This window comes from Tasmannia lanceolata, unplaced genomic scaffold (genome assembly GCF_043159265.1).
Source record: "Tasmannia lanceolata isolate RefF3 unplaced genomic scaffold, GAP_Taslan_0.1 ptg000011l, whole genome shotgun sequence".
In the NCBI taxonomy this organism is placed as follows: domain Eukaryota; kingdom Viridiplantae; phylum Streptophyta; class Magnoliopsida; order Canellales; family Winteraceae; genus Tasmannia; species Tasmannia lanceolata.
This window is the reverse complement of record NW_027518688.1, coordinates 22,633,159-22,656,331: the sequence shown is the minus strand read 5'-3', so window position 1 is coordinate 22,656,331 and position 23,173 is coordinate 22,633,159. Positions and strand designations below refer to the sequence as shown.

The following is a 23,173-nucleotide window of genomic DNA, read 5'->3' as shown; positions in this document are numbered from 1 at the left end:
AAAGAGGCAAATCTCAAAGGGAATGAATGAGAACCACTAAGCCACCTTATCACATTGAACGAGTCTCCTTCTACCACTATCTTATTCAAATCTTTATTCTCAATATACCTTATTCCTTGGGGGATAGCACACACTTCAGCTTCATTAGCATCTACGACTTCAATGGGACCTGCAAAAACCCATTTCATAGCTCCAAATTCATCCCTCAAGACTCCCCTAATTTCCGATGTTCCCCATGCTAGAACCGTCAAAGTTTAGCTTCAACAAACCATGTGCGGGAGGCTCCAGTCTTGGACAATCTTGGGCTCTTGGCCTGAACCACTACAAATCTCCTTTCAACCACACCATAAATCATGGGCGGATACAAATCTAAAACAAGGAAGGGTTTTCACCCATGATTAAGTTCCAACCAGAACTTAATTATTTTTGTGCATGCAAGTGCAAACATATAGTTATTTATATTTTTAGCGTAGTGCTTTATCTATGTGCTATTGGGTTAAATTTTACATGATTCATCTTTTGATATATAATTTTATTTTTTTTCAACTAAATTTCTGTTCTTGTCAAAAACTCTTACGAGTCACGAGTCACGAGTCATAAAATTAAGAAACCGAGTCATGAGTCGAATAACCGGTTGTCTCTACTATTCCAGTACTTATAGGGTTGTCCTAACACCAATCACACATATCTAACACACGGCTAACAGGGGCAATGCTCCACGTCAGGGACCTGGTCAACCTCAGCCGAGGGGAGCCATGCAGCAGCACACACAGGCCACATTGGGCCGGCATTTCAATACGTTGACTGACATTAGCAGTTCCTTGGCTAGGATCAGGGAGCACTTAGGTTTAGCACCACAAAAGCGCACAGCACCACCTAGGCCTACCCTTCCACCCACACCACGCAATACCAGTGCCAGAGATTTAGATCATTAGGGGTAATTTGGGAATCTAAGTTTCATTAAGGGTAGTTTAAGCATTCCTTATATTAGGCTAGTCTATATAAAGCCCCTTCATGTCATTTTTCTTTAGTTTTTGGAATTAAATTTTTTTTGTTGAGATTCTCCTTGGAGAGAAATTTGAGATAGAGCTTGGCTCTTCTCCTTATTCCAAGATTATGGAAAATGAAGATTAGACTGCTAATCTTTCTTCCATGTCTTCCATCTCTTATAATTCCTTGTTGAATGCAAGAAGCATTCGAGGATTCCGCTCTTGATCGAGCTCGTGCGCCCCTTGCTCGTGGTTTAGATAAAGATTTATCTTTTTCTACAGAAAAATAAAAAAAAGACAGAATTTTCAGATCTATCCGGTCTCTAAGATTGTTGAAAAACGCTTCTGAATCCAACTGCGTCACCGGGGCAGTTGTGGATTGAAACCAATCCTCCATTTGGATTAGAAGGGAAAACCGTGGGTAGAATTTTTTTTTTCTTTTTTTTTTGCGTGGGGGTAAAGAAAAGAAAGATAGAAAGGAAGAGGAAGAAGTGGGGAGAGGAGAGAATGATAGGAGAAGGGAGGAGGAAGAAGAAAAGAAGGACGAATAGAAGAAAAGTTAAGAGGAAGAAGGGAGATACCTACCTCATGCAGCAAAGAAAGGGAGCTTCCCTTTCGAGGCTAGGTTTTTTTGGGGTGGTGGAGGTGGGTGGGTGTGTGGTGGTGTTTTTTTTTTTTTTTTGAGGGGGGGGGGGGAGGGTGCATGTTCTCCAACTTGCGATTTTCTCCCCCTACTTTACCTCTTTTTTTAATGAGTTGCGTGAGGGACATGTGGGCCCACCCTATTGGCCAATAGTATTTATTCACTTAAGTCACTAGTTAACGACTTAAATGCTCTTCCTTAATGGTCAATGGAAAACTATCATTGAAGGCTAATATGGGACATGACCTAGGTATGTGGATAGGTCAGCGGTAGCGTGGTGTAGGCCATAGGTGATGCAGACACCACCGTCCCCTCGCTCCTACCCACCCAGACATCGAGGCTCTCAAAATAGAAACAAGATAGAGATAGAAAGTGCTCAATAAAACGTAAACTATCCTAAATTTCTCATATATGGTAAGTGGTTAAGGACTAAAGACTGGATCACATGAGAGAGAGATGGTACGTGGTTAAGACTAAGACTGGATCGAGAGAGATTTAGAAATCTCTGGATGGGAGAGAGATTTTAAAATCCTGGATTTTTTTCCTTAAAATTCAAATTGCTGGATTATAGAATCCAAGATTTTAGCTATCCAAACTCTACTTTTAAGCTAAAACCTTGGTTTTATAATCTCTGGATGTGTAGTCCTGCGCATTAGCTCATGGTATGACCTTCTGCCTTAAGCGTCCGAGTCATTGAAAGTAAAGCTTTTCAAGGCCTTGCCTCGGGCCCAGTTGGCTTTAGCTTTAGCTTCCATGCATGGCCTACAGTCTATGGATTAGTTCGCGGCACAAGCTTTAGCTTCCGTGCAGGGCCTGCAGTGCATGGATTAGTTCATGGCACGGCTTTGTGCCTTGAAGAACTGATTCAGAGGAATCAGCCGATCGGTATGTGGAATGGATGTGCCTCACGCCTAGGAGGGGACATGTACAAGGCTTGAAGGGTTTATATGGGTTGGCTCATGATGCATAATGGTCACACGATTTGAGCTTAATGTTGGGAACGACGAGGGCGATCTAACATCACAAGATTGCTTGAGGGGTTCATTTGGATGAGACATGAATAGGTGTCAGGCTTGTTGGGCCTTCAGAGTCTTGTATTAGAGTAGTCTGGCCTTAGCATATGGTATGTTAGGGCGCTCGCATGGGGCTGCCGACGAGGAAAAAGTGAATCTTGTGTGTGTCGTCCAAAATTAGTAGCATCGCACGATGACTTTTACAACCAGGAAAATCTGCCTGGATAAATTTAATGGTGGACTCTGGCTAGTTAATCTGGAAGCTAACTGTATGTGAATATTTGGAATCTATAAATATAAATTAGTTCTTTACAAATATGGCTCAGTATCATTCTTTTGGTGCATCAACTAGTATTTCATGCATAAAAGCGGCAATTTCAGAGTATGACGAGTCACGAGTACAGCAATTAGCTAAAATCATAACGGTTAGGGTCACTATGGTAGTGTATTTTCTTGGAGTTACCCGATGCACGTGGTTTATGGGTGATTGCGTGCTTCCATAGGGATTAGTCTCGTCCTAAAATGGGGTGGGGATACCCTATGTCATCAGAAAAGAAAAACAAAAAACTACGGTAGTGTCTTCCACCAAGTGAACATTCTGTCATAAAGTCCTCTAAGTTTGTAGCATTGGGTTATTGAATTGAAATTGATTTTGTAAAATGATTGTTCTTTAGAATTGGCTGTTATACATGGATGCTTGCATTAATAATATTCTGAATTGGGAAGGAATGCTATGCTTTATCATATGTGCAGGGTTTGCAACCTATCTTGTCGGTGGATGTGTGAGGGACTTAATTCTAAGTAAAACACCAAAAGATTATGATGTGGTTACCACTGCATCTCTTAAACAGGTTTACATGAGGGGTTCCCTGAGTGGTTTGTGAGATGGTGTTCACATCCTTTCTGTTGGACTTACATTGGATTTATTGCAGATTAAGAAGCAATTTCGTCGTGCTCTAATTGTGGGGCGGCGGTTTCCAATATGTCATGTCAAAATTAAAGATGTCGTAATTGAGGTTCGTCTGGCCCTTCTAAAGACCATACTTAAACTTATTGTACTTGTTATTGTTCTTTCTGTGAAATGACAATGCAATGAGATCTTTGTAGGTTTCTTTGGTATCCAGACTTGATTGTCCAGCTTACTTTGTCAATTTCATTTTCTGTACCAGGTTTCTAGCTTTGAAACAACTGACCAGCATATAAAAGAAAAGGAGCAAGTTCTCTGTCAATTGCCAATTAGTTGTGATAATGAAGATTTCATTCGTTGGAAAAATTCCATGAAACGGGATTTCACAATTAACAGGTATTCCATGGATTTTGTTTTCCAAGTTAATGCTGATGTAGTTTCTGTCACACGAGATGCGCTGTTTATACCAAGTTTTCTGGTTGAGATGTTAGGATTCCTGCAATAGCTTTGGCATCTTCCTTCTTATTTGAAAATTTATTTTATGAGCTTTCTGGTGATGTAATTTAACTAATTATAGATTATGGAAAACAGTCTATTTTATGATCCATCTATGAATAAAATCTACGACTATGCTGATGGAATGAGAGATTTAAAGAAAGCCAAGGTGATTTTCTATTACTTTTGTTGGCACCGTGGATTTGTACTGAAACCAAATTTTTTTTTTTTTTTTTCAAATATTGGTCATTTCGGCCAAAATTTTTACAATTTTGGTCAAAATGATCAAATTTCGGCCGAAATCCAAACTGAAATCCGAAAATTTCAGATTTCGGTCCCAATCGAAATCCGAAATTTCAGATTTCAACCGAAATTTAAAACAATGGTTGGCACAGTACATTAGTTGCTTCATTTTTTTTTTTCACGCATTCTATCTAATATACTAGTGTCCTTTTGTTACAATTATGTACTCAGTTGCAAACTGTTATCCCTGCTCATTTGTCATTCAAAGAGGACTGTGGTAGGTGCTTGAACCTTTTCTTATAGTTTCTTCATTGCTTTTTTACTTTTAGTCCATTTGGAGCTGTTCACAAATATCGACTATTGAGCACCATCGAATTAATATATACAAACTTTGGTTCGCAGCAAGAATTTTACGTGGCTTAAGAATTGCAGCTCGTCTTGGTTTGGCATTTTCTAAAGAGACGGCAACCGCTATACAAGATCTTTCCTCATCTATAATGAATTTGGATAAGGTACGTAACTGGACCACCTTTCTTGAGCCATTTTATAGGTCTGAGTATGGTTATCCTTCACTCAGCTCCTCCTCCTCAGACTTTATAACAAATATTGTCATTTGATTTTAGTCAAGGCTGATGATGGAATTGAACTTTATGCTGGCCTATGGAGCTGCCGAGCGTTCTCTCCGTGTACTTCAAAATTTCAAAGTTCTTGAAATCATGCTTCCAATTCATGTGAGTGGCTGTTCAAGTAGTGCCTCACTGTTCACTTTTTTAGTCATGAAAATTGTGTAGATGAAAAGCCTCTCTTTGTTGAATTTGATTCTGTAATACAGGCAGCATATCTCGTTGAACAGGCTAAGAACCAACGTGCTCAAAGTTCAAATATGTTGATGGTAGGCCTCTCTGTTGTACCATTTTTTTTCATTTCATTCACCGATTGACCTTGTTGACCTTGTTACTTTCATCATTTCATATTGATTGAGTCCATGAAGACACTAACTATATTTAAAAATATTTTTAGTTGATACAAATTTTTCTCGGGTTTTCTTGTTTCCAAGTTGGACCACTATTTAATAGCCATAGTTTTTAGAAGGTTCACAACAGGGAGTTGTCTCTTTTTTTCCACCATTGACAATTGTAGATTTACACTGACAAGGTTCACTAGTAGGCAATAATGCATCTCTTTTATATTTAATCTTTGCAAAAGTAATTACGTGTCTAATGTTTTTGCTCACCAGAAACTACTGAATAATTTTCATAGCAAAGCTGTGTATATACTATAGTCTTCTTGGTTGTCTTTTAGTGTCTTTTAGTTCCACATTCACTTTGTTTCCGCAAAATCACAAGTATACTTTGGTTCTTATTAAAATCTAGGTTGTTAATCTTAGGCATGGTAGTTGGTGCTCTGCTAATTTCTTGTGGTTAAAATTTTCTGTTTTGTTTTCTGCAGAAATTATTTTCCAGCATGGATAAATTACTTGCTCCTGATCGCCCCTGTGATTGCGGATTGTGGTAAGTCAGTGTTACTTGCTGTTCTGTTATTTCAAAAGTTTTGCACTGAAAATTTTATATCATGGATACTAGCAGTACAGAATGTTCTGTATTTTAATTCCTTTCCGAAGGATATTTATGCTTTAATTCCCAGTTATTTGCTGCGGCAGTTCTCCAGTGAAAACTCATCAGCATTCTAATGGCTCACGAAACACCAATATTTCTCTAGGGGACTTTTGTTGGTCTTAACTGTTTCGGTGCCAAGGTCCGTGTTACTCGACTGGAACACTACCTTTGTATCCAAACAGTTAAGACCAACATTAGGTTTAGGATTGGTTGGAGGTTGTGAGTCAGAGCTCAGGAAGATCTTAGTTAATCATAGAGAGGTGAGTGTAACTGGAAAATCTGAGAGGAGAGGGGTATGGGGGGTGTTTTTGGGCTTTAGGTCATAGGAGAAACATTGAATCATGGTTTTAAATTTCGGCTGAAACATTTCGTTTTGGCCGAAATATTTCGATTTTGGCTGCTGCTACAGAAACATAATCCACATGAATACAAGATTTTGCCTGAAATATCAGAATTTTCCTGAAATTTTGGAATTTCATTAATGTTTGCGAAACATAACTTTCTAGATAAAAAAAACAGACATTCCGATGGAAAGCCAAAAATCAACTCCACTAGCAGAAAAGAGAAGAACCTCGAGATTCATTTAAGATATTTCTAAAAAAGGAAAACAAAATAAAAATAAAAAACTAGTAGGGAACAATCTTGCTTGGATTTCGTCCGTGATTTTGTACCAAAATGTTTACGTGATTTTACAAGATTTCAGCCGAAATTTCATACCGAAATGTTTCGGTTTCACTGATGACTGAAACCGAAATTTAAAACCTTACGTTGAATAAGATGGGATAGGATACATGGATGGTATGTGTTTTAGATCATAGGAGAAACCTTAAACAAGATGAGAATTATAGCCTTTCTTTCTTTGTTTTTTTTTTTTTTTGAATTGTTAGATATCATTAATAGAGGAAAAGAATTTACCAAGTCGACTGAGAAGGACGACTAAATAAAAGAAAGCAAAACAAAACAAAACAAAACAAAGACTCTTCAAGGAGGGAGAAATCGAAAAATTCAATCTCATGTTTCCCTACGCCTTCCCTTGCAAGCTTGTTTGCCTCCTCATTAGCAGACCTTTTAACGTGCTGAAAGGCATTACTAGCCCATCCAATGAGATCCCTAATCTCATCTATCCAACTCCCGACGTTTTCCTTTGAAGCCATCCGATGACGTTAAGTGAGTCTGCCTCAACGATCAGTTTATCCCAATCGACAGCCTCTACTAGCCTGATGCCCTGCAAGGTCTCCCTGATTTCCGCTTCATTAGAATCCGCAACAACTATGGGGCCAGAAAAAGCCCACACCATGCCTCCCGCCTCATCTCTAAGGAGTCAACCAACCCCGGAAAGACCAGGATTATCGAAACTATATCCATCGAAATTTTTTGGCGGTGTCAGTTAAGATTATCAATATAGATCTCTTGAATTTGTCTTTATCTTTATTTTTAAATCCGATAAATGACTTTGGATTCTGGACCCATGCACTAGATTTTCTCTTAAATTTCTCTACCTTCTCTCCCTCCTTCCATTATTACCATAAAAAGGTTGTCTTCCCCTCTAGGCCATATTTGGGGAGCTTCGGTTTTTCCTAGGGTATAGGCATTTTTTGGCAGTGTCAGTTAAGATTGTTGCATGCAATAATTGAAGAATAATAGGCTTAGATTAGCAAACATGTGCATTGCTTGCAAAAAAGAAAGAGGAATCCTCAAATTGCCACTTCATTAAGTTGGAAACTACTTTTTGACTGTTGCAGGTGACCGCTGCACTGTGTGACATAAAAAACTATAAAACTGCTACGGTGTCAAATAAAAAACTATTATCCTCCTGGCAACTCATATACAAAACTTTAAAATACTGCATCAGTCTCTGCAAGAGTGAAAAAGTGGGTTTTTTATTTATTTAAAGTATCATCACCACGCATGAAAGTTCAAAACTGTTGGATAAAACATAAAAATCACAGAAACCAGTGGTTTTGTTCTGACATTTTCTAGAGGTGTCTAAACCCGTGTCGACACGTGTCCACACATGTGTCCGTGTCGACACGGGTTCATGATAAGAAATGGGAGTGTCGGCGAATCATAGTCCAGCACATTATTTACTCTTCTATGATACTATTTGTGACGGTAGTAATAGTTGTGGATCTTGGGCTTATTTTTTCTCCAATGATGTACTGGTAGTCATGACTTGGTCTATGTTTTTTGTTCATGGGACAGGGTTGGTTTGTTGTCATTTCACTTGGCATTGGTAAATCATCCTCAAGAGGCTCTTGTTGTTTGGACTTTTGCGTCCATTTTGTTTCATGGAAATTGGGTGAAAGCTGTTGAATTTGCAAGAGAAAATTCTCAAATGTGCGTGCCGTTCATCCCTGAAATTTCAGAGGCTTCTGGGATTGAATCAGATGAATCGCTTCAGGAAGCAGTCTTTTATTTGGCATCATTGGTGAAATCTTCCATACATGCTTTGACCAGCACAGATATTCTTCTTGAATCAATGTCCAAATACCCACTTTCTACGTGCTCTGGTTTGGTAAGTGCATATAAGATATATATATATATATATATATATATATATATATATATATATATATATATATATATTTTTTTTTTTTAAATTGACTTTATTACCAATGATGAATGTTACAAGCAGGGGACAAGTTGTCCCCGCCATCGAGTGAAACATCCCATCGGGAGTACATGTAAGTCCCAGAAAAAAAGCAAAAAATCAACCCGCTGATTCCAATCTATCCATTTTCGACTTCCAAATGAAAATCGGATGTCAGTATAGTGATCGATTCCAATAGGACACCCTCCTTTTCCAATCGATCCGCAACTTTATTTGCCGACCGCCTTCTGTGTTGAATTTGGGGACCAATCTTGCGGACCAAATCACGTATTTCTGCAATGAATTTGTGAAGTTTCCAAGGTCCCGGAGGTTCATTCTTCGCCCATGCTACCGCATTTTTTGAAAAACCCTCTATAATTAACGGTCCCAAATTGTTACTAGAATACCACCTAAGACCAAAACAAAGAGCTCTCACTTCCGCTTCATTCGCATCGCTGATGCCCACCGGGCCCGAGAAAGTCATCTTAACATTACCTTTTGAGTCTCTAACTACACCGCCAATGCTTGCTTTGCCGGGGTTCCCTATAGAACTTCCGTCGAAATTCAGCTTCATCCAACCATTAAGTGGTGCTACGCACATCGGAGTAATCTGTCTTTATTTTTCTTTCCCATATCACAGCACTCCAATTGCGTAATATTTCACCAACTGCATAGGTCAGACCTTTTTTTGTCTCACCCATGAAATACATTCAATTTTCATTAAAAGGGTAACCCTCTCCACCGACTCTACTCTTTCCTCAAATATGCCATTGTTTCTTTCCTTCCGGATGTTCCAGACAATAGCATATGTGAGCATATTCCATAATGCTCGCCCGGTTTCACCGAAAAAGCCTCCAGTCCAATTTAATAATACCCCACTAATCCTTTTAGAGAAGGCCCAAGCTACACCAAAAGCTTTCAACGCATTGGACCATAGCTGATAAGAGAACGGGCAGTGTAATAGTAAGTGAATGAATGATTCCTCCTCCTTCAGACATAGAATAAGACACCTGCTTGGCAGTTGAAATTTCCTCCTCTTCATTCGATCTTGAGTATTAATGCACTTTTGCTCCACCGTCCATGCAAAGGCTACTATCCTCGGTGGGACAGTAGATATCAAAATTTTAGCTCATCGTGAAGCACTCCTACTCCCCTCATTTCTGGCAGGAAAGAAAGATTTAACTGAAAAATCTCCTTCAGATTCAAGGGTTCAAATTCTCTCATCCTCTTGAAAAGGTGAACAATAGCAAGATTGGAACACATTTAGAACTTCGGCAAGGCTGTTGGCCCTCCTTATTCGAATATCCTAGAAACCATTCCCACCCTCCACTCCTCTCACCAAATAATCTGAAACCTTTGCATCGGCATTAGAAGCAAGACGTAACAGAGTCGGGAAAGAGACACAGCTTCGACTCACCAACCCACAAATCTTTCCAAAAACGAACTTCATTCCCCTTTCCCACTTTGAACCGGATAAGAGAATCAAAGTCCGATCGAGTTGAGCAGATCGATTTCCACGCTCCCAACCCTTTTCCACTGGTTGGTGATTTAGCATTCCATTGCCCCCATTCACGTCCATATTTACTCCCAATTACCTTGTGCCAAAGAGAATTCTTTTCCGCTCCATATGTCCACAACGATTTCCCAAGCAATGATTTATTCCGCATTCTAATTTTACCGATTCCTAGGCCTCCATGTTTCTTCAATTTAGTGACCTTTTTCCAATTTAGTAGATGCTTCAGCTTCTTCCCCTTGCCATCCCCGTCCCAGAGAAAATCCCTCTGCAGCTTCTCTATTCTTTGTGCAATTTTAATTGGTACCTTATATAGCGACATGAAGTACACCGGCATATTTGCAGGAGCTGCCTTGATCAATGTAATTCTCCCACCAAAGGAGATATATATTTTTTTTTCTTCCATGTTGCTAGCTTCCTTTCTATTCTTTCTACCACCAGAACCCACTATGAATGAGTAGGAATTCCAAAACCTAATTTAGATCAAGGTAAGACATTGGGAATTTACTCACCGCAACCAATGGTATCAGCATGTTCTCTAATCTTGTGCTGTTTTACATTTATACCGGCCAAGATGCTCTCAGAGAAATTGATCTTCAACCTGGAGGCAATTTCAAACCACCTTAACACCCTTTTGATATTATCGACATATGTCTCACGCTCTTCAAGGAATATCAGAGTGTCATCAACGAATTGAAAATGACTAATGGGGTGAGGTAGTCGGCTGGGATTTAAGCCTTCGATATATTCCTTTGATTCGGCTTTAGATATCAAGAGATTTAATGTGTCCACCACCATAATAAACAAGTACGATGATAGGGGATCCCCTAGTCTCAAACCTCTTTCGCTCTTGAAATATTCTCCGGCTGTCTCCGTTTTTAAGTATAGAGAAAGAGGCAGAGCTGTAGCACATCCTCGTCCAGTGCATATAAGATATAACCTGCTAGTTTTTTTTTTGCACCCCTCACTGTTTGCGTAAAAAACATGTAAGTTTTCATTTCTTACTGCTTGAATTTTTGCTGTCTTTTCTGTTAGTGGATTTGCCTACTGTAAGGGGCCGTTTGGATACGCGGATTTTAGAATCATGGATTTCCTCAAAATCCTGGATGGGAGACGAGAGAAGGAGACGGTCCGTTTCGCTTCTCTTTAGAATCTTGGATTTTAAGTAAGAAATCTAGGTTTTAGAAATCTCTCCCCCATCCTGAGATTTCTAAAACCTGGAAACATGGGATGATCTCCTACTCTCTTGTTGACGGAAAGAAGGGCGAGAAAAAAAAAATGACGGACGGTCTCCTTTTCTAAAATCCAAGATTCTAAAGAGAAGCGAAACGGACCGTCTCTTTCTCTCGTCTCCCATCGAGGATTTTGAGGTAATCCAAGATTCTAAAATCCGCGTATCCAAATGGCCCAGTAGTGTTGGCGCTATATTTAGTGTATTGTCATTCTGTTGTAATTATGCATGGGCATGTGCCGTCTAATTAGAAATGCATGCTGGTGTGCCTATGCATCTTTCTTTTGCATGGGTTGATCTAATATGAAAATATGTGGAATTTTAGGTATTTATATCCAACCAAAAGGGTAAATTTGTATCCGAGCTTTTTGATGTCTTCACGACGGATATGCATTCTTATGATTTGAAAAGAGAGAGTTACAACATTGATTGCAAGCTGCTTTCTAAAGGAAATAAAAATGAAACTAGATTTGTGCTCGGGAAAGTCATCATGGACATGATGAGCAGCATGTGTATACTAGAACAAAACAAAAATGGGGCGGTTAAGGAGGGGAAACCAGAGCAAAAACATGAGGCGGTCAAGGAGGAGAAAGCAGAACAAAAGTGGGAGACAGTTGGGGAGAAACATGAACAAGAACACGAACAAAATAAAAAAGAGGAGGCAGATGAGGTGGAGAAACAAGAACAAAAGCCAAGAGGAGAGGCAATCGAGGAGGAGAAACAAGAGCAGAAACAAAACCTGGAGGCGGTAATTGAGGCGAAACAAGAACAAAATGCAAAAACAAAAGCAGGAGGTAGTCGAGGAGGAGAAGCAAGAACAAGAACAAAAATGGGTGGAAGGCGAGGAGGAGAAACAGCAACAAAACCAGGAGGCCATGGAGGAGGGAAAATAAAAACAAAAAAAGGAGGGAGTCCAGAAGGAGAAACAACCATAAGCACAAAAACAGGAGGCAGCCAAGGTAGAGAAAAAATAACAGAAAAAGGAGACAATGAAGGTAAGCTAACAAGAATGGAGAAGCATAAGGCAGTCAAGGATGAGAAGGGCCATCGTTCCCTGTCTAGCCTCTTCAGATAAGTTAACAATTTTGTAAGCAAATTTCTTTTTTTTTTTTGCTTGTACATTATATGTAAGTGTATTTTTGATATTTATCTATTTTGAGCTCCATATTAGAATTACAAATGGCGTTCGGATAATGAAACGGCGGATTATTTGGCTAAAAAGGTGTTCTGTTAGATTCCATGCAGGTTATTATTGCGGGAAATGTAAGGGGGGGTGGGGAAGGGTAATTTCATTTTTGGTACTGTATCTTTTTCGATGTAATGCTTTCGGGCTGCTGTACTTGAGCCCTGGTTGGGGACATCTTGTACCCTGCTGGGTCCGTTCCTTATCAATGAAGTCCATTTAAAAAAAAAAAAAAGAATTACAAATTTCCCTCCTCCCATGTTTCAGAATTTTGAGGTCCATTATATAATTAAAAGATGTTTCTGATTTCCTTTCTTTTTTATTATCATGCTTATCCTGTGCTGCTTGATTCATGCCTGTCAGTGGGGCAAACGAAAGAAGCTTCAGAAATGCATTTCCAGTGCCTTTCTCCTTGTGGGCTGGTTGAAGATTAATTTTGATGGAAGCTTGAAGGGGAATCCATGGCATACTTTGAATTGGTGGAATCTTTAGGGGTTTTGCTTGGAATCCGGGGCATATGCTTGAAAGGGAATCCCAGTGTGTTTGGTTGCACAAAAGCTTGGAAAGCTTAGCGGTTTTGCTTGGCATTTGGGTGCCATGTCAGCAAAACCCCTTTGTTTGGTTGCCAAAATAGCATTGACATTCCAGGCGACTAACTACCAGGAATGTGTCCTGGTTAATCATTGCAGGTCTGCTGATATGTCACCCTTGTCTCCTCTGTGAAATCTATGCAAAAAATTCCCAAAAAAAGTGGAATTTTGCTTGGATTTCTTGAGAATGATGCTCTTTCTTTCTCTCATCTCTCTCTCTCTATTGGTAATGACACCTAATATCACTACTCTACGTGGTTGACAACCAAACACTACTTACCACTATTCTACGAGGTAAGTTCCAGGTATATCCAATGCTTGTCTCCTCCATGCTGACTACTTACACCATCAATACTTGCAACCAAACAGAGTAGGAAGGGAACATCATCTAATTATTCTCAGACCAGTTGGCCATCGTAACTCCAATGAAGAGGAGGCTTGAGCTCTTTTATGCGGCCTAAGATGGTTTGCAAAGTTTCTGCCAATCTAATACGGAAGGATAATTAGAAATTTAGAAATTTAAAGTTAACATTGCTTAGACGGGTAAACTAAATTTGAAAGGGAATTCAGATGGGTGAGACTCCCATTGGTGAACAGAATAAATGGTTACATTACAAAAACAAAAAGGGAGATGATTTTTTCGACCCTCGTGCAGGATTATGCGCTCCCTTTTAACGTGAATTGTGGACGGACTTTAATAATTGTGGACAGACTTTAACGCTTTTTGACGTCGAATGATGCTAAAAGAGGGGCGCATAATCCTAAAGGGAGGGGGGAATCATTGCCCAAATAAAAACTCTCTGGCCTGCTAAAATTTATCAGACACACCTTTTTTCCCAGAGGAATGAGTGTGTGTAAACCTTAACCTCTGCATGAAAATTCAGGCTAAAAACTGCATATAAAGAACTCATCAAACAGAAGATTAGCAATTACAATTGCCATGGCCTCAGCCCGAACAATTGGAGACCACTGTGGAATTCCATTCAAAAATTACTCTTAGCATGGTAGATAATCCTAGATAGAATGCCAACAAGGGATAGACTTGTGATTTAACTTGTTAGTTATGGAAGTTAATGGGCAACTTGGGTCGTTTTTTTTTCCCCGAAACTTGGGTTGAGCTTTTACCATAAAATGGGGCTGGGTTTGGGTTGATTCTAGTTCATTTTTTTAGCAAAAGCTCGACCTGACCCAACCCAAACTGCACCCCTAGACATATCCACTCCGCTCCCCGTTGAGCCTATCTTTGTTATTTGATCATCACACCCACCAGGCTCGATCAAGCTGAGAGGCAATCCTGGATGCTCAATGTGCCAACCAGACAAATTTCTTGGCGTGGAACCTGAGGTAAACAGTATTAGACTGTTTACATTCTGCGCCATTTTTAAGCAATAGAAGGTCCACCACTAGTGTTAGAAGCAAAGAATGTAGCTCAGATGCTTTCCTAGGCAGAGAAAACAATAGTCTGAATAGGAGGCTTAGAAATGTAAGTTTTTGGATGTATCCCCTTCTGTAGGTCTAGGACATTCCTTCTTAGTTCCTTACTATAATCCTTCAACCAAAAAACAATCTTTCATTAACCATGCATGAACCCAGCTAGCTATCGACAATTATTATCAGTGAAAGAGCTTGTCCTGACAGGAATTGTGTTTAAATCAGATGTTATTAACCAATTCTTAGTATTAAAATACACAGTAGGGATAGAATACATTGAACTTTTACTAAAGAAGATTATAAGTACATACCCATTGAGATGTACACTTTTACTAATGAAGATTATAAGTACACACCCAGAATCACACAAGGAATAGCTTCTAAACTGTTACATTTGACATCTAATGCTTTGAATCTCATGGAACTTGTTCACATTTACTTATATGCTGCAAGAGAGAGTTTGCTTTCCTTTGGGCTCTATTTGTTCCACTCTTTGATACCTCAACCAGATGCTCATATACACCAAACTGAAGTGCGGCCAAAATCGAAGACGAATTATTCAATCCCAACTCAAGCAAAACTGAAATTGCACATTCCTTGTTCTTGGGGGTTCCTTCTTTGATAAAATCTACAAGTGTTTGAATGAAAGATTGCTGCGCTAAGGAATTACGCCCTTCGGGATGCGATACAATAAGAAGCAAAATTGAAAGAGACTCGTCTACCATACCCAATTGTTTATCTCCAAGTACTTGAAGTAGAGGTGTTACTATACCCGCCTCAATGGCTCTACCTTTGTTCATATGATTAAGAGATAAGTTAAAGAGAGCAGTTGCAGCGTCTTTTTTACCTCTGATTGTCCCATTTTGTAAGAGATCAACCAAGGGGGGAATTCCATTCAAAGACCCAATCATCACTTTGTTTTCATCTAGCATGGATAAACTGAATAAGGCAGCGGCAGAGTTCTCTCTAGCCTCCACAGTACCTTTCTGCAAAACATCAATTATGGCCGGTATGGCTCCTTCTTTAGCAATAGATTTCTTGTTTCCCTCATCGAGCGATAAATTCAACAAAGCTGTGACAGTGTGCTCTTGGATCTTGGGATCTGGATAGGATAGAAGGTGAACCAATGGTGGAATTCCACCATTATTAGCAATCGAGATTCGGTTATCTGGGTTCTCTTTGGAAAGCATTCGAATTTTGATGACAGCCATTCTCTGTACATCATGCTGACTAGAAGACAAGTTTTGAACCAACAAAGAAATTTCTTCTTTGTGGTCTGAGGAGCTCTCTGAGCTAGCACAAGCATCTTTTTTGGGCAATTCAACTTGGTTCTTCTCGCACCACTGCGAAATTAAGTTACGGAGGGCGTAGTTTGGTGCAAGCAATAGGTGAACCAGTGTTTGCCCGGTCTTTGGACAGGTCCGATGATTGGAATCCAGCCATTTTTGTATGCTTGACCTTTCATAAGTCTGCAAGTAAAAAGAAATATTATCTGGCTCGATTATGCTATAGCGGTAGAAATCCGAGAAATCTATCTCTCAAAAAGGATCAAGCATGGTGTGCAGCAAATGACAAGATGAGATGCAAGAAACACAAATACACAAAGCAAGAACACATGATTTATGTGGTTTTATAGTGTGCCTATGTCCACAGGAGAAGAGTTTCACTGTTTCAGTTAGGCCGTGTTTGTTTTGGATTTTGAGAATCAATTGTGAGTCCAGAACCGATTATGTTCAGTCCAATAATCAATTTTGGACATACCATTCAAAAAAAAAAAAAAAAAACAGTTTTGGACACAATCGATTCTCAAAATCCAAAACAAACATGACCTTAGGCACTGTTCGTTTAAGATTATGACAACCCGATTGTGAGTGCCAAACCTATTATTGGACTCAAGTTTAAACGTAATTTTGAGTCCAATAATAGGTTTGGCACTTGCAATCCGTTTTCATAATCTTAAACGAACAGGGCTGTAGGGTTACAAACCTCTCCTTTCCTCTTGGCCAAGAAAACCCACAAAAAAACCTACTCCTCATAACCCTAATATGTGACTTATATGCTAATGTCACTAATCACTGCCAGAATACAAGACGTGTGCACAACAATAACATTATAATATAAGCGACAACAGAATAATTCCCATTTTGGATTTAATGAGTTTACCTGTCCAGTAGCAACAATAACAGGATCTGTCATGATCTCAAGAGATATTGGGCAAAGAAAATCATTAGGAATTGTCAAAGATGGACACTTTTGTAGAGTTTTCAGCAATGTACCATCGTCGAGTCCATTGGTCTCTTCCATGCCAGCAATCTGTCTGAATTTGTTTAGAACATCTATGATTTGCTCACTATTTTCAGCGTTTTGAGCACCCCTTTCTTTAATGAGTTTCTTTACAGCTATAGTTTCTCCTTTCAACTCTGGGACAGTATGTAGCTCCAGCTTTTTGGCTAACCTTTCTAGTATGGCAATGTCTGCATTCCTTCCATCCTTTTTCGAGAACACAACCATCATATCCATTGCAAGCTCTATGTCCTGAGTTTCTGTCCGCCTCTTCGCTCTTCTAAGTTGCATCCGCATTAGCTCAACCTGAAATTCTTAGAAGTACAAAAGGCTAATGCAAATTGCCCAGAAAATCACTTAAACAATAATGAACCATAAACAAAATTCACAGATGGGAGATATTTGTTTCAATCGTTAATAACTAGAAAGTGTTCAATGTTATTTGGGTGGATTATGAGAAAATAATCTCATCAAACATATTTTCTCATCAACGAGGGGTCTACTTGATGAAGATGGTAAGTTCTCACAGCCAGAACAGAGTGTTTGGATATTTTGGTCTATCATAATTTGTTCAAATTCATACCTCTAATAAGAAAGTAGCAGTTAGTTAGAAATTTGTCAATTATTCATTAATATCACTTTAATCAAGCTTGAGTTTAATCCAGAAATTAGCAGTTAGTTCGAAAAATATGAGATTTTTTTTAATTATTCGGGATAATTCAAAGTTTAAAATGCTCGAAAATTCAGGATTTTTCAATAATTTATTACTTATTTGAAGAATTTTTTTAGTAAGCAGCAAGCTGTTAGATACAGTGGTTCTTAAAAACCCGTAAAACCGAGAAACATAAAGAAAATCTATATAAAAACTGAAGACTATCAAGATTCAAGGCAATTTCATCTGATTACTTTGGCGATAACACAGAACTTAAAGCATATTTAGAAGACAGTATATGTAATTCCTAAAACCCATATAACAGAAATCCGTAATGGGAAAAAAAAAACTAGTTACTGATATTGGCATTGCTGTGTTTTGATAATGGCACAAACTCATCTTGTCTCTTATTACTCAAACAGCTGTCAAAGGTTATTACAGTTCCCAAAAAGCTCTCAGAAGCCAATTAAAAAAAGGAAAAGACAAGCTGAATTTGTGTAATTATTAAAACATGGTATTGCCAATATCAATCACCAAAAAACTTCAATAAATAAAAAAACAAGAAACATAAAGAAAACTACATGTTCTTATGAAAAAAATAAAAACATCAATAAATAAAAAAACAAGAAACACAGAGAAAAATACCTGTTCTTTCAATTCATCTGATATACCAATCTCATCATAGGGCATACCCTCCAAAGCCTGACCCAATTTCTCATAAACCGCATGAAATCTACCCATGAATGCCTCACTCTCCAATGCCTAACACAAAGATCAAAAATCAAATCAAATCCAAATCCAACCCAAAAAATCAAATTAAACAAAAAAAATAAAAATAAAAATAAAATCCCTAACCAGATAAATCTTGCTCCCTTCATTACAATTCCTCAACAATTTTCTCGCACTACTCAACACCTTTTTCAAATTCGACAAGCACGTGATCGCCTCAACCGAGAGCGGTTCCTCAATCTCTTGAATTTCTTCCAATAGTGGCAATAACATTTTCATCCGACGGATGAGATTGAAACATTCCTTCCTCTGCATTCTCTGAAAATCAACAAATGATCCGACGGATGAAATTATATAAATCATACCCTGTGTCATGTAATTCTCATCTTGGGCCTTTGTTACATTCTCCTCTTCCACCAAATCTCCTCCTCCTCCCTCCATTATCAGCAATAATTTTCCTTCTAGTCCTCTCCCCAAATAAGGGTTTTTGGTTTAAGGGTTTGAAAGGGATCAAAGCCCAAATTATATTTCTTGGTTTAAGGGTTTTTGAGAGGGATCAAATGGGGCATTTTTGCTCTAGGCAAGGATGAAGGTGGTGGACGGATTGGAATCTGAAAACCCCAATTTCAGCCATGGGAGAGATTATGGGTTTTTTTTTTCTGTTGGGTTCCTTTTCTTTTCTGTTAGAACTTTTTTCTTTTGCGGGTTTGTAGATTTGGATGATGGAAGGAGAATGGATTTAGCTGGTTCAGTGGTTTTTTTTCTGTTTCATAGTTTTTTTTTTTGAAAAACGGTTAAAAAGGCCAACGGGCAAGGACGCGCTTTTGACTTTCTGACTAATGAAAAGACTTGTTATGGTGAGACTCAAGAAAGACTGACTTTACTAGTTTGGGGCCCATGTGGGTCATCCTAATCTACATTAGATGTTTTAATTTGTAATTAGAATCTCAGAATTGATCAGGAAATGGGGGCCTGATGACTGGGTCAGAAGCCGCATCGATTGGATGGTCAGGATTGCTTGATCGGTATAGATTTTGGCCCACGGGATTTGATGAAACAGTGGGTCTTCAAAGTGGGTCCTGATGGGTGTGGGCTCTCATCGATCAGATGCCCGTTACCGTTTGATTGATGTAATTTAACGTCTTGGATCTTTATCTTTGGAACGTTTTGGATGGCCAGGATTGTTTGATCAGTATAGGTTTTATCCTGCTGGATTCATTGAAATAGCGGATCTTCTTAATCTAAGATTAGACATGTTATTAATAGTTAATTCCCAATACGAAGTTTGGAAGTTTTTAAGAAGTGGGCCCTGATGGGTAGTGGCCAGAAGTTATTTGATCAGCATAGGTTTTATCCTGCTGGATTCATTGAAATTGCGGGTCTTCTTAATCTAAGATTAGACATGTTAATAGCTAATTCCCAATACGAAGTTTTGAAGTTTTTAAGAAGTGGGCCCTGATGGGTAGTGGCCATAAGTCTCATTGATTGGATGTTTTTAACTGTTTGATTGATTTAGTTTTACTAGTTGGATCTGAATCACTGGATTTTTGTTTTGTTTTGGTCGATTAATTTGTAGGCCATCAATTGGATGGTCAGGATCGCTCCGCAGTGAGGCCCACCCCTTGACTTTGTTCTAATTATTGCACATGCGAACGATGAGTAATGCTTTATTAGGGGCCAACCTCATTGTAGCACAGTGGAGACACCTAGTAGAGGACAGTTGGTCTTATCTTTGAATAGATAAGTGCTAAATGAACCTAAACCTACTACAGTATAGCTCCTATCACTATCATTTAGAGGGAGGGTGCCAAGGGCGGAGCCAGGAATTTACACTTGGGGGCCGGGCTAATTTATACTTGCTAAGCATTGGTCATTGGCATGGTTTGAAATTTCGGCTTCGCAACCGGTTTCGCCACCCTCCGAAACCGAAATTTCAGTCAAAATCCGCTACAGCCCGTAAAAATTTCGAATTTTTCTTAATATAAAATTTCGACCGAAATGTAAGAAATTTCAACCTAAATTTCAGAAATTTCGGTCGAAATTTTTTTTAAAATATTTTATTTACGAAAAACAAGCAATTAACGCGCCTTTCCCTCTCTTTGATCCAAAACGTGATAAAGACGCCTTATCCGAACCAAAAATCACGGTAACATCCCACCTATTACCCTTGGTCCACATTACACAGATGACACCATAGGATGATCCAAACCGTCCATTTGATGGAAATGAATTTTAGGCCACAACCAATTTACATTGTGGCCCAATGGATGGTTTGGATCATCTTATGTTGTGAAATTAAAGTTTATGGACCAATCAAATGGATGGCTTGGATCATCCTAATTGCACACTACAAGTCACCGAAAAGTAAATTGTGGAATGTACTTTCATACCATAGACCCACACCATTGGATGATCCAAACCGTCCATTCGATGGAAATGATTCTTGGGCCACAATCAATTTATATTGTGGCCCATCAAATGGATGGTTTGGATCATCCTATGTTGTTGTGAAATTAACGTTTATGGACCCATCAAATGGATGGTTTAGATCATCCTAATTTCACACTGCAAGTTAATGCTTTATGGAATGGCAAATTGTTCTAATTAGCTGCTGCTACACTGGTGTTTCTGTGGGAGAAATTGAATTGAAAGATAAGCCTTAAAGAGAATTGAAAGATAGCATTCACATCAAATCCAAAACGCACTCCATGCTAACTCTGCAAATCCAGAGACCACAAAACTTAGCTTTGCTCTGCACAAAGAGTTGTTCTTGGTGTTCTTGTTATTTAGGGTTAGGTTAAGGTAGAGAGAGGAGTGTGCTTTATTTTGTGATTTTGGGCGTGAATTGCGTGATGAGAGATCTCAGATATCCAAAAAAAACCTCGTTAAAATGGGGAAAAAATGCATCTGTTGCGGTCGAAATTTATGGAAAATAATAAAAAATTTAAAAAATCGATAATTTTGGTCGAAATTCCTAAATTTTCGGATGAAATTTCGAAAATACCAAAATTTCGGTCGAAATTTTGGTCGAAATAAAATACTGTTTCGGGTATGTGTAATTTTGGTTTCGGTCTCGACTGAAACCCGAAATTTCGGACAGAGATTTAGGTCGAAATTTAAAACCATGGCCATTGGGGCGCCATGCCCACTAAACTAGCCAATCATGCATGTACAGCCATGAACATAAAAAGGATTTTGCATGTCATTGGGGGGGGGGGGGGGGGGGGGGGGGGGGGGGGGGGCGGGCGGGCATGCCCCGCCTCATGATATTTGTGTCTCCGCCCCTGGAGGGTGCCCATCCCTTATATCCCATCCCACATCCACTAGTTTTTATTGATGTGAAACTATTTGCTTTTGCGTGGAACCCCAACAATCTCCCGCTCCACGCGGAAGCAACGTGGACCATCTCGCCCCTCCACTCAGCGGCAACGTGGGAACCAGGAGATCTTCTCCGAGGGAATTTCACCTTCCTCGGAGGCACACCCGAGGTTACTGAGATCTTCCCTGGAGTTACCACGCCTCAGCTTTGAAACCATTTGTAGGGAATCTAACTGGGTAGAACTCACCCCTAAAAGCTAGCATGTTACAGGGAGGGTGCCATTCCCTTATAACCCATCCCCATCCAATCCACTTTACCGACGTGGGACTATTTGCTTTTGCATGGAACCCCAACAATCTCCCCCTCCACGTGGAAGCAACGTGGACCATCTCGCCCCTCCACGCGGCGGCAACGTGGGAACCACGAGATCTTCATCGAGGGAATTCCACCGTCCTCGGAGGCACACCGGGATTACCGAGATCTTCAGGGAGTTACCACGCCCCAGCTCTGATATCATTTCTATGGAATCTTAGCAGGGTAGAACTCACCTTTAATAGCTAGCTTTTAGGGGTGAGTTCTACCCGGAAAATTCCCTACAAGTATGATCAGCAACTTATCTTGTTGTAGTCAAATTTTCATTAACTCGGGTGTGTCAAAGGACTAGAGTCAAATGACTTTTAATTAATAGGGCAAAACTTGGACTCCGATGAGAACTCAGCCAAAGTAAAAGTGAGAACTCAGGACGAGTTGATGATTGACGCGAAGATATTGAGTCCAACTACACATAACCCTTTTTATTATGCCAACTTAAGTTCACTTATACTGAAATTTAGTCTAAGAAGAAAGGTGAGCCTTTAGGTAACATGAGTTCCCTTTTTTTATTTAGGTGAAGGGGAAGAAGATGATCATTACAAGGATTTCTTCTTAACTAAGACCTTTGGGCAGCCCATGTGTGCCACATGGTCATTATTGTTAGTGATTTTGGATTTTCAAAATCATGTATTTTGCATGTTTTAGTGTTTTGGAAAATATTTTATCAAAAACGTTTGGGAAAAAGAAAATATTTTCTTGGAAAAATTTGCTTTTACAAAAGGATGTAGAAGTGTAGTTGAAAAGATAGTCCCGTACCGGATGAGAGAATGGAAAGAGAAGGGCTTATAAAGCACTACACTTCTATAATACTTATTAATTGCACATTGGGTTGAACCCATGGTTGGACCTGCGGGACGGTGCAACGCACTGTTCGCACACGCGCACGGCGTGGGCAATGGGTGCATAGTGGCGCTTTTTTAGGCGCACATCTAGGATCGATAAGGACCGTTCAATATCAATGGGTGCGATCTAACAGTCAGATTTCAAACATTCTGGAAATGTGTCCTGTAGAGGTGTTTTTCACACTGAAAAGACACAAGGTGGTCTACAAAATGTGCAGAATTCAGTCATTTCATAACAGAAAAACGAATTGGCAATTCTGACAGACTTTACACTCTCTTCTACCCTCATACAAAATCCCCAAGTATTTCTACATACTGTTTTTCTTTTGTTTACTGTTATAGATACTGTTTTTCTGCAGAAACAGTATCTAGAAATTTCTCTAAGACTTGAAATTTTGGAAGGGCATTTCGAGTTTGATTCCGCTAGTGCTACGCATCATCAAACATTAGTAGGGCTTCCTACTAGGCTTCATTGTATCTTGGAGGCAATTCGCGGATCCCCTTTGCACACTACTAGTAGGGGCGAATCTTG

The 23,173-nt window shown here is 39.3% G+C and overlaps 2 protein-coding genes across 2 annotated transcripts in view; one reads left to right on the top strand and one right to left on the bottom strand.

Moving 5' to 3' along the window:
* Positions 1–12,461, top strand: part of LOC143886662 (uncharacterized) — a 29,340-nt gene extending 16,879 nt beyond the window's left edge. Inside the window, exons 4-14 of the mRNA XM_077390721.1 lie at positions 3,399–3,496; positions 3,578–3,661; positions 3,815–3,948; positions 4,144–4,216; positions 4,522–4,567; positions 4,693–4,802; positions 4,914–5,021; positions 5,123–5,182; positions 5,740–5,801; positions 8,109–8,421; positions 11,566–12,461. Coding sequence (XP_077246836.1) covers positions 3,399–3,496; positions 3,578–3,661; positions 3,815–3,948; positions 4,144–4,216; positions 4,522–4,567; positions 4,693–4,802; positions 4,914–5,021; positions 5,123–5,182; positions 5,740–5,801; positions 8,109–8,421; positions 11,566–12,315 — 1,838 coding nt within the window. The 3' untranslated portion in view covers positions 12,316–12,461. The remainder of the gene's footprint in view (positions 1–3,398; positions 3,497–3,577; positions 3,662–3,814; positions 3,949–4,143; positions 4,217–4,521; positions 4,568–4,692; positions 4,803–4,913; positions 5,022–5,122; positions 5,183–5,739; positions 5,802–8,108; positions 8,422–11,565) is intronic.
* A 2,209-nt stretch (positions 12,462–14,670) lies between these two features.
* On the bottom strand, positions 14,671–18,864 carry PUB15 (Plant U-Box 15). The gene is made up of 4 exons (XM_077390207.1): positions 18,235–18,864; positions 18,025–18,141; positions 16,608–17,033; positions 14,671–15,913 (listed from the first exon to the last, which is right to left on the bottom strand). The coding sequence occupies exons 1-4, from the start codon at positions 18,547–18,549 to the stop codon at positions 14,861–14,863; spliced, it is 1,911 nt and encodes a 636-aa protein (XP_077246322.1). The 5' UTR covers positions 18,550–18,864; the 3' UTR covers positions 14,671–14,860.
* Positions 18,865–23,173: the final 4,309 nt, after the last annotated feature.

Excerpts from the sequence above, each read along its gene's own strand:
- PUB15 (XM_077390207.1), bottom strand. The coding sequence starts at position 18,549 with ATGGAGGGAGGAGGAGGAGATTTGGTGGAAGAGGAGAATGTAACAAAG. Across the intron at positions 17,034-18,024 it reads CAGATGAATTGAAAGAACAG|GTTGAGCTAATGCGGATGCA; the intron begins GTATTTTTCTCT and ends TAAGAATTTCAG. Across the intron at positions 15,914-16,607 it reads TTATTGTTGCTACTGGACAG|ACTTATGAAAGGTCAAGCAT; the intron begins GTAAACTCATTA and ends TTTTACTTGCAG.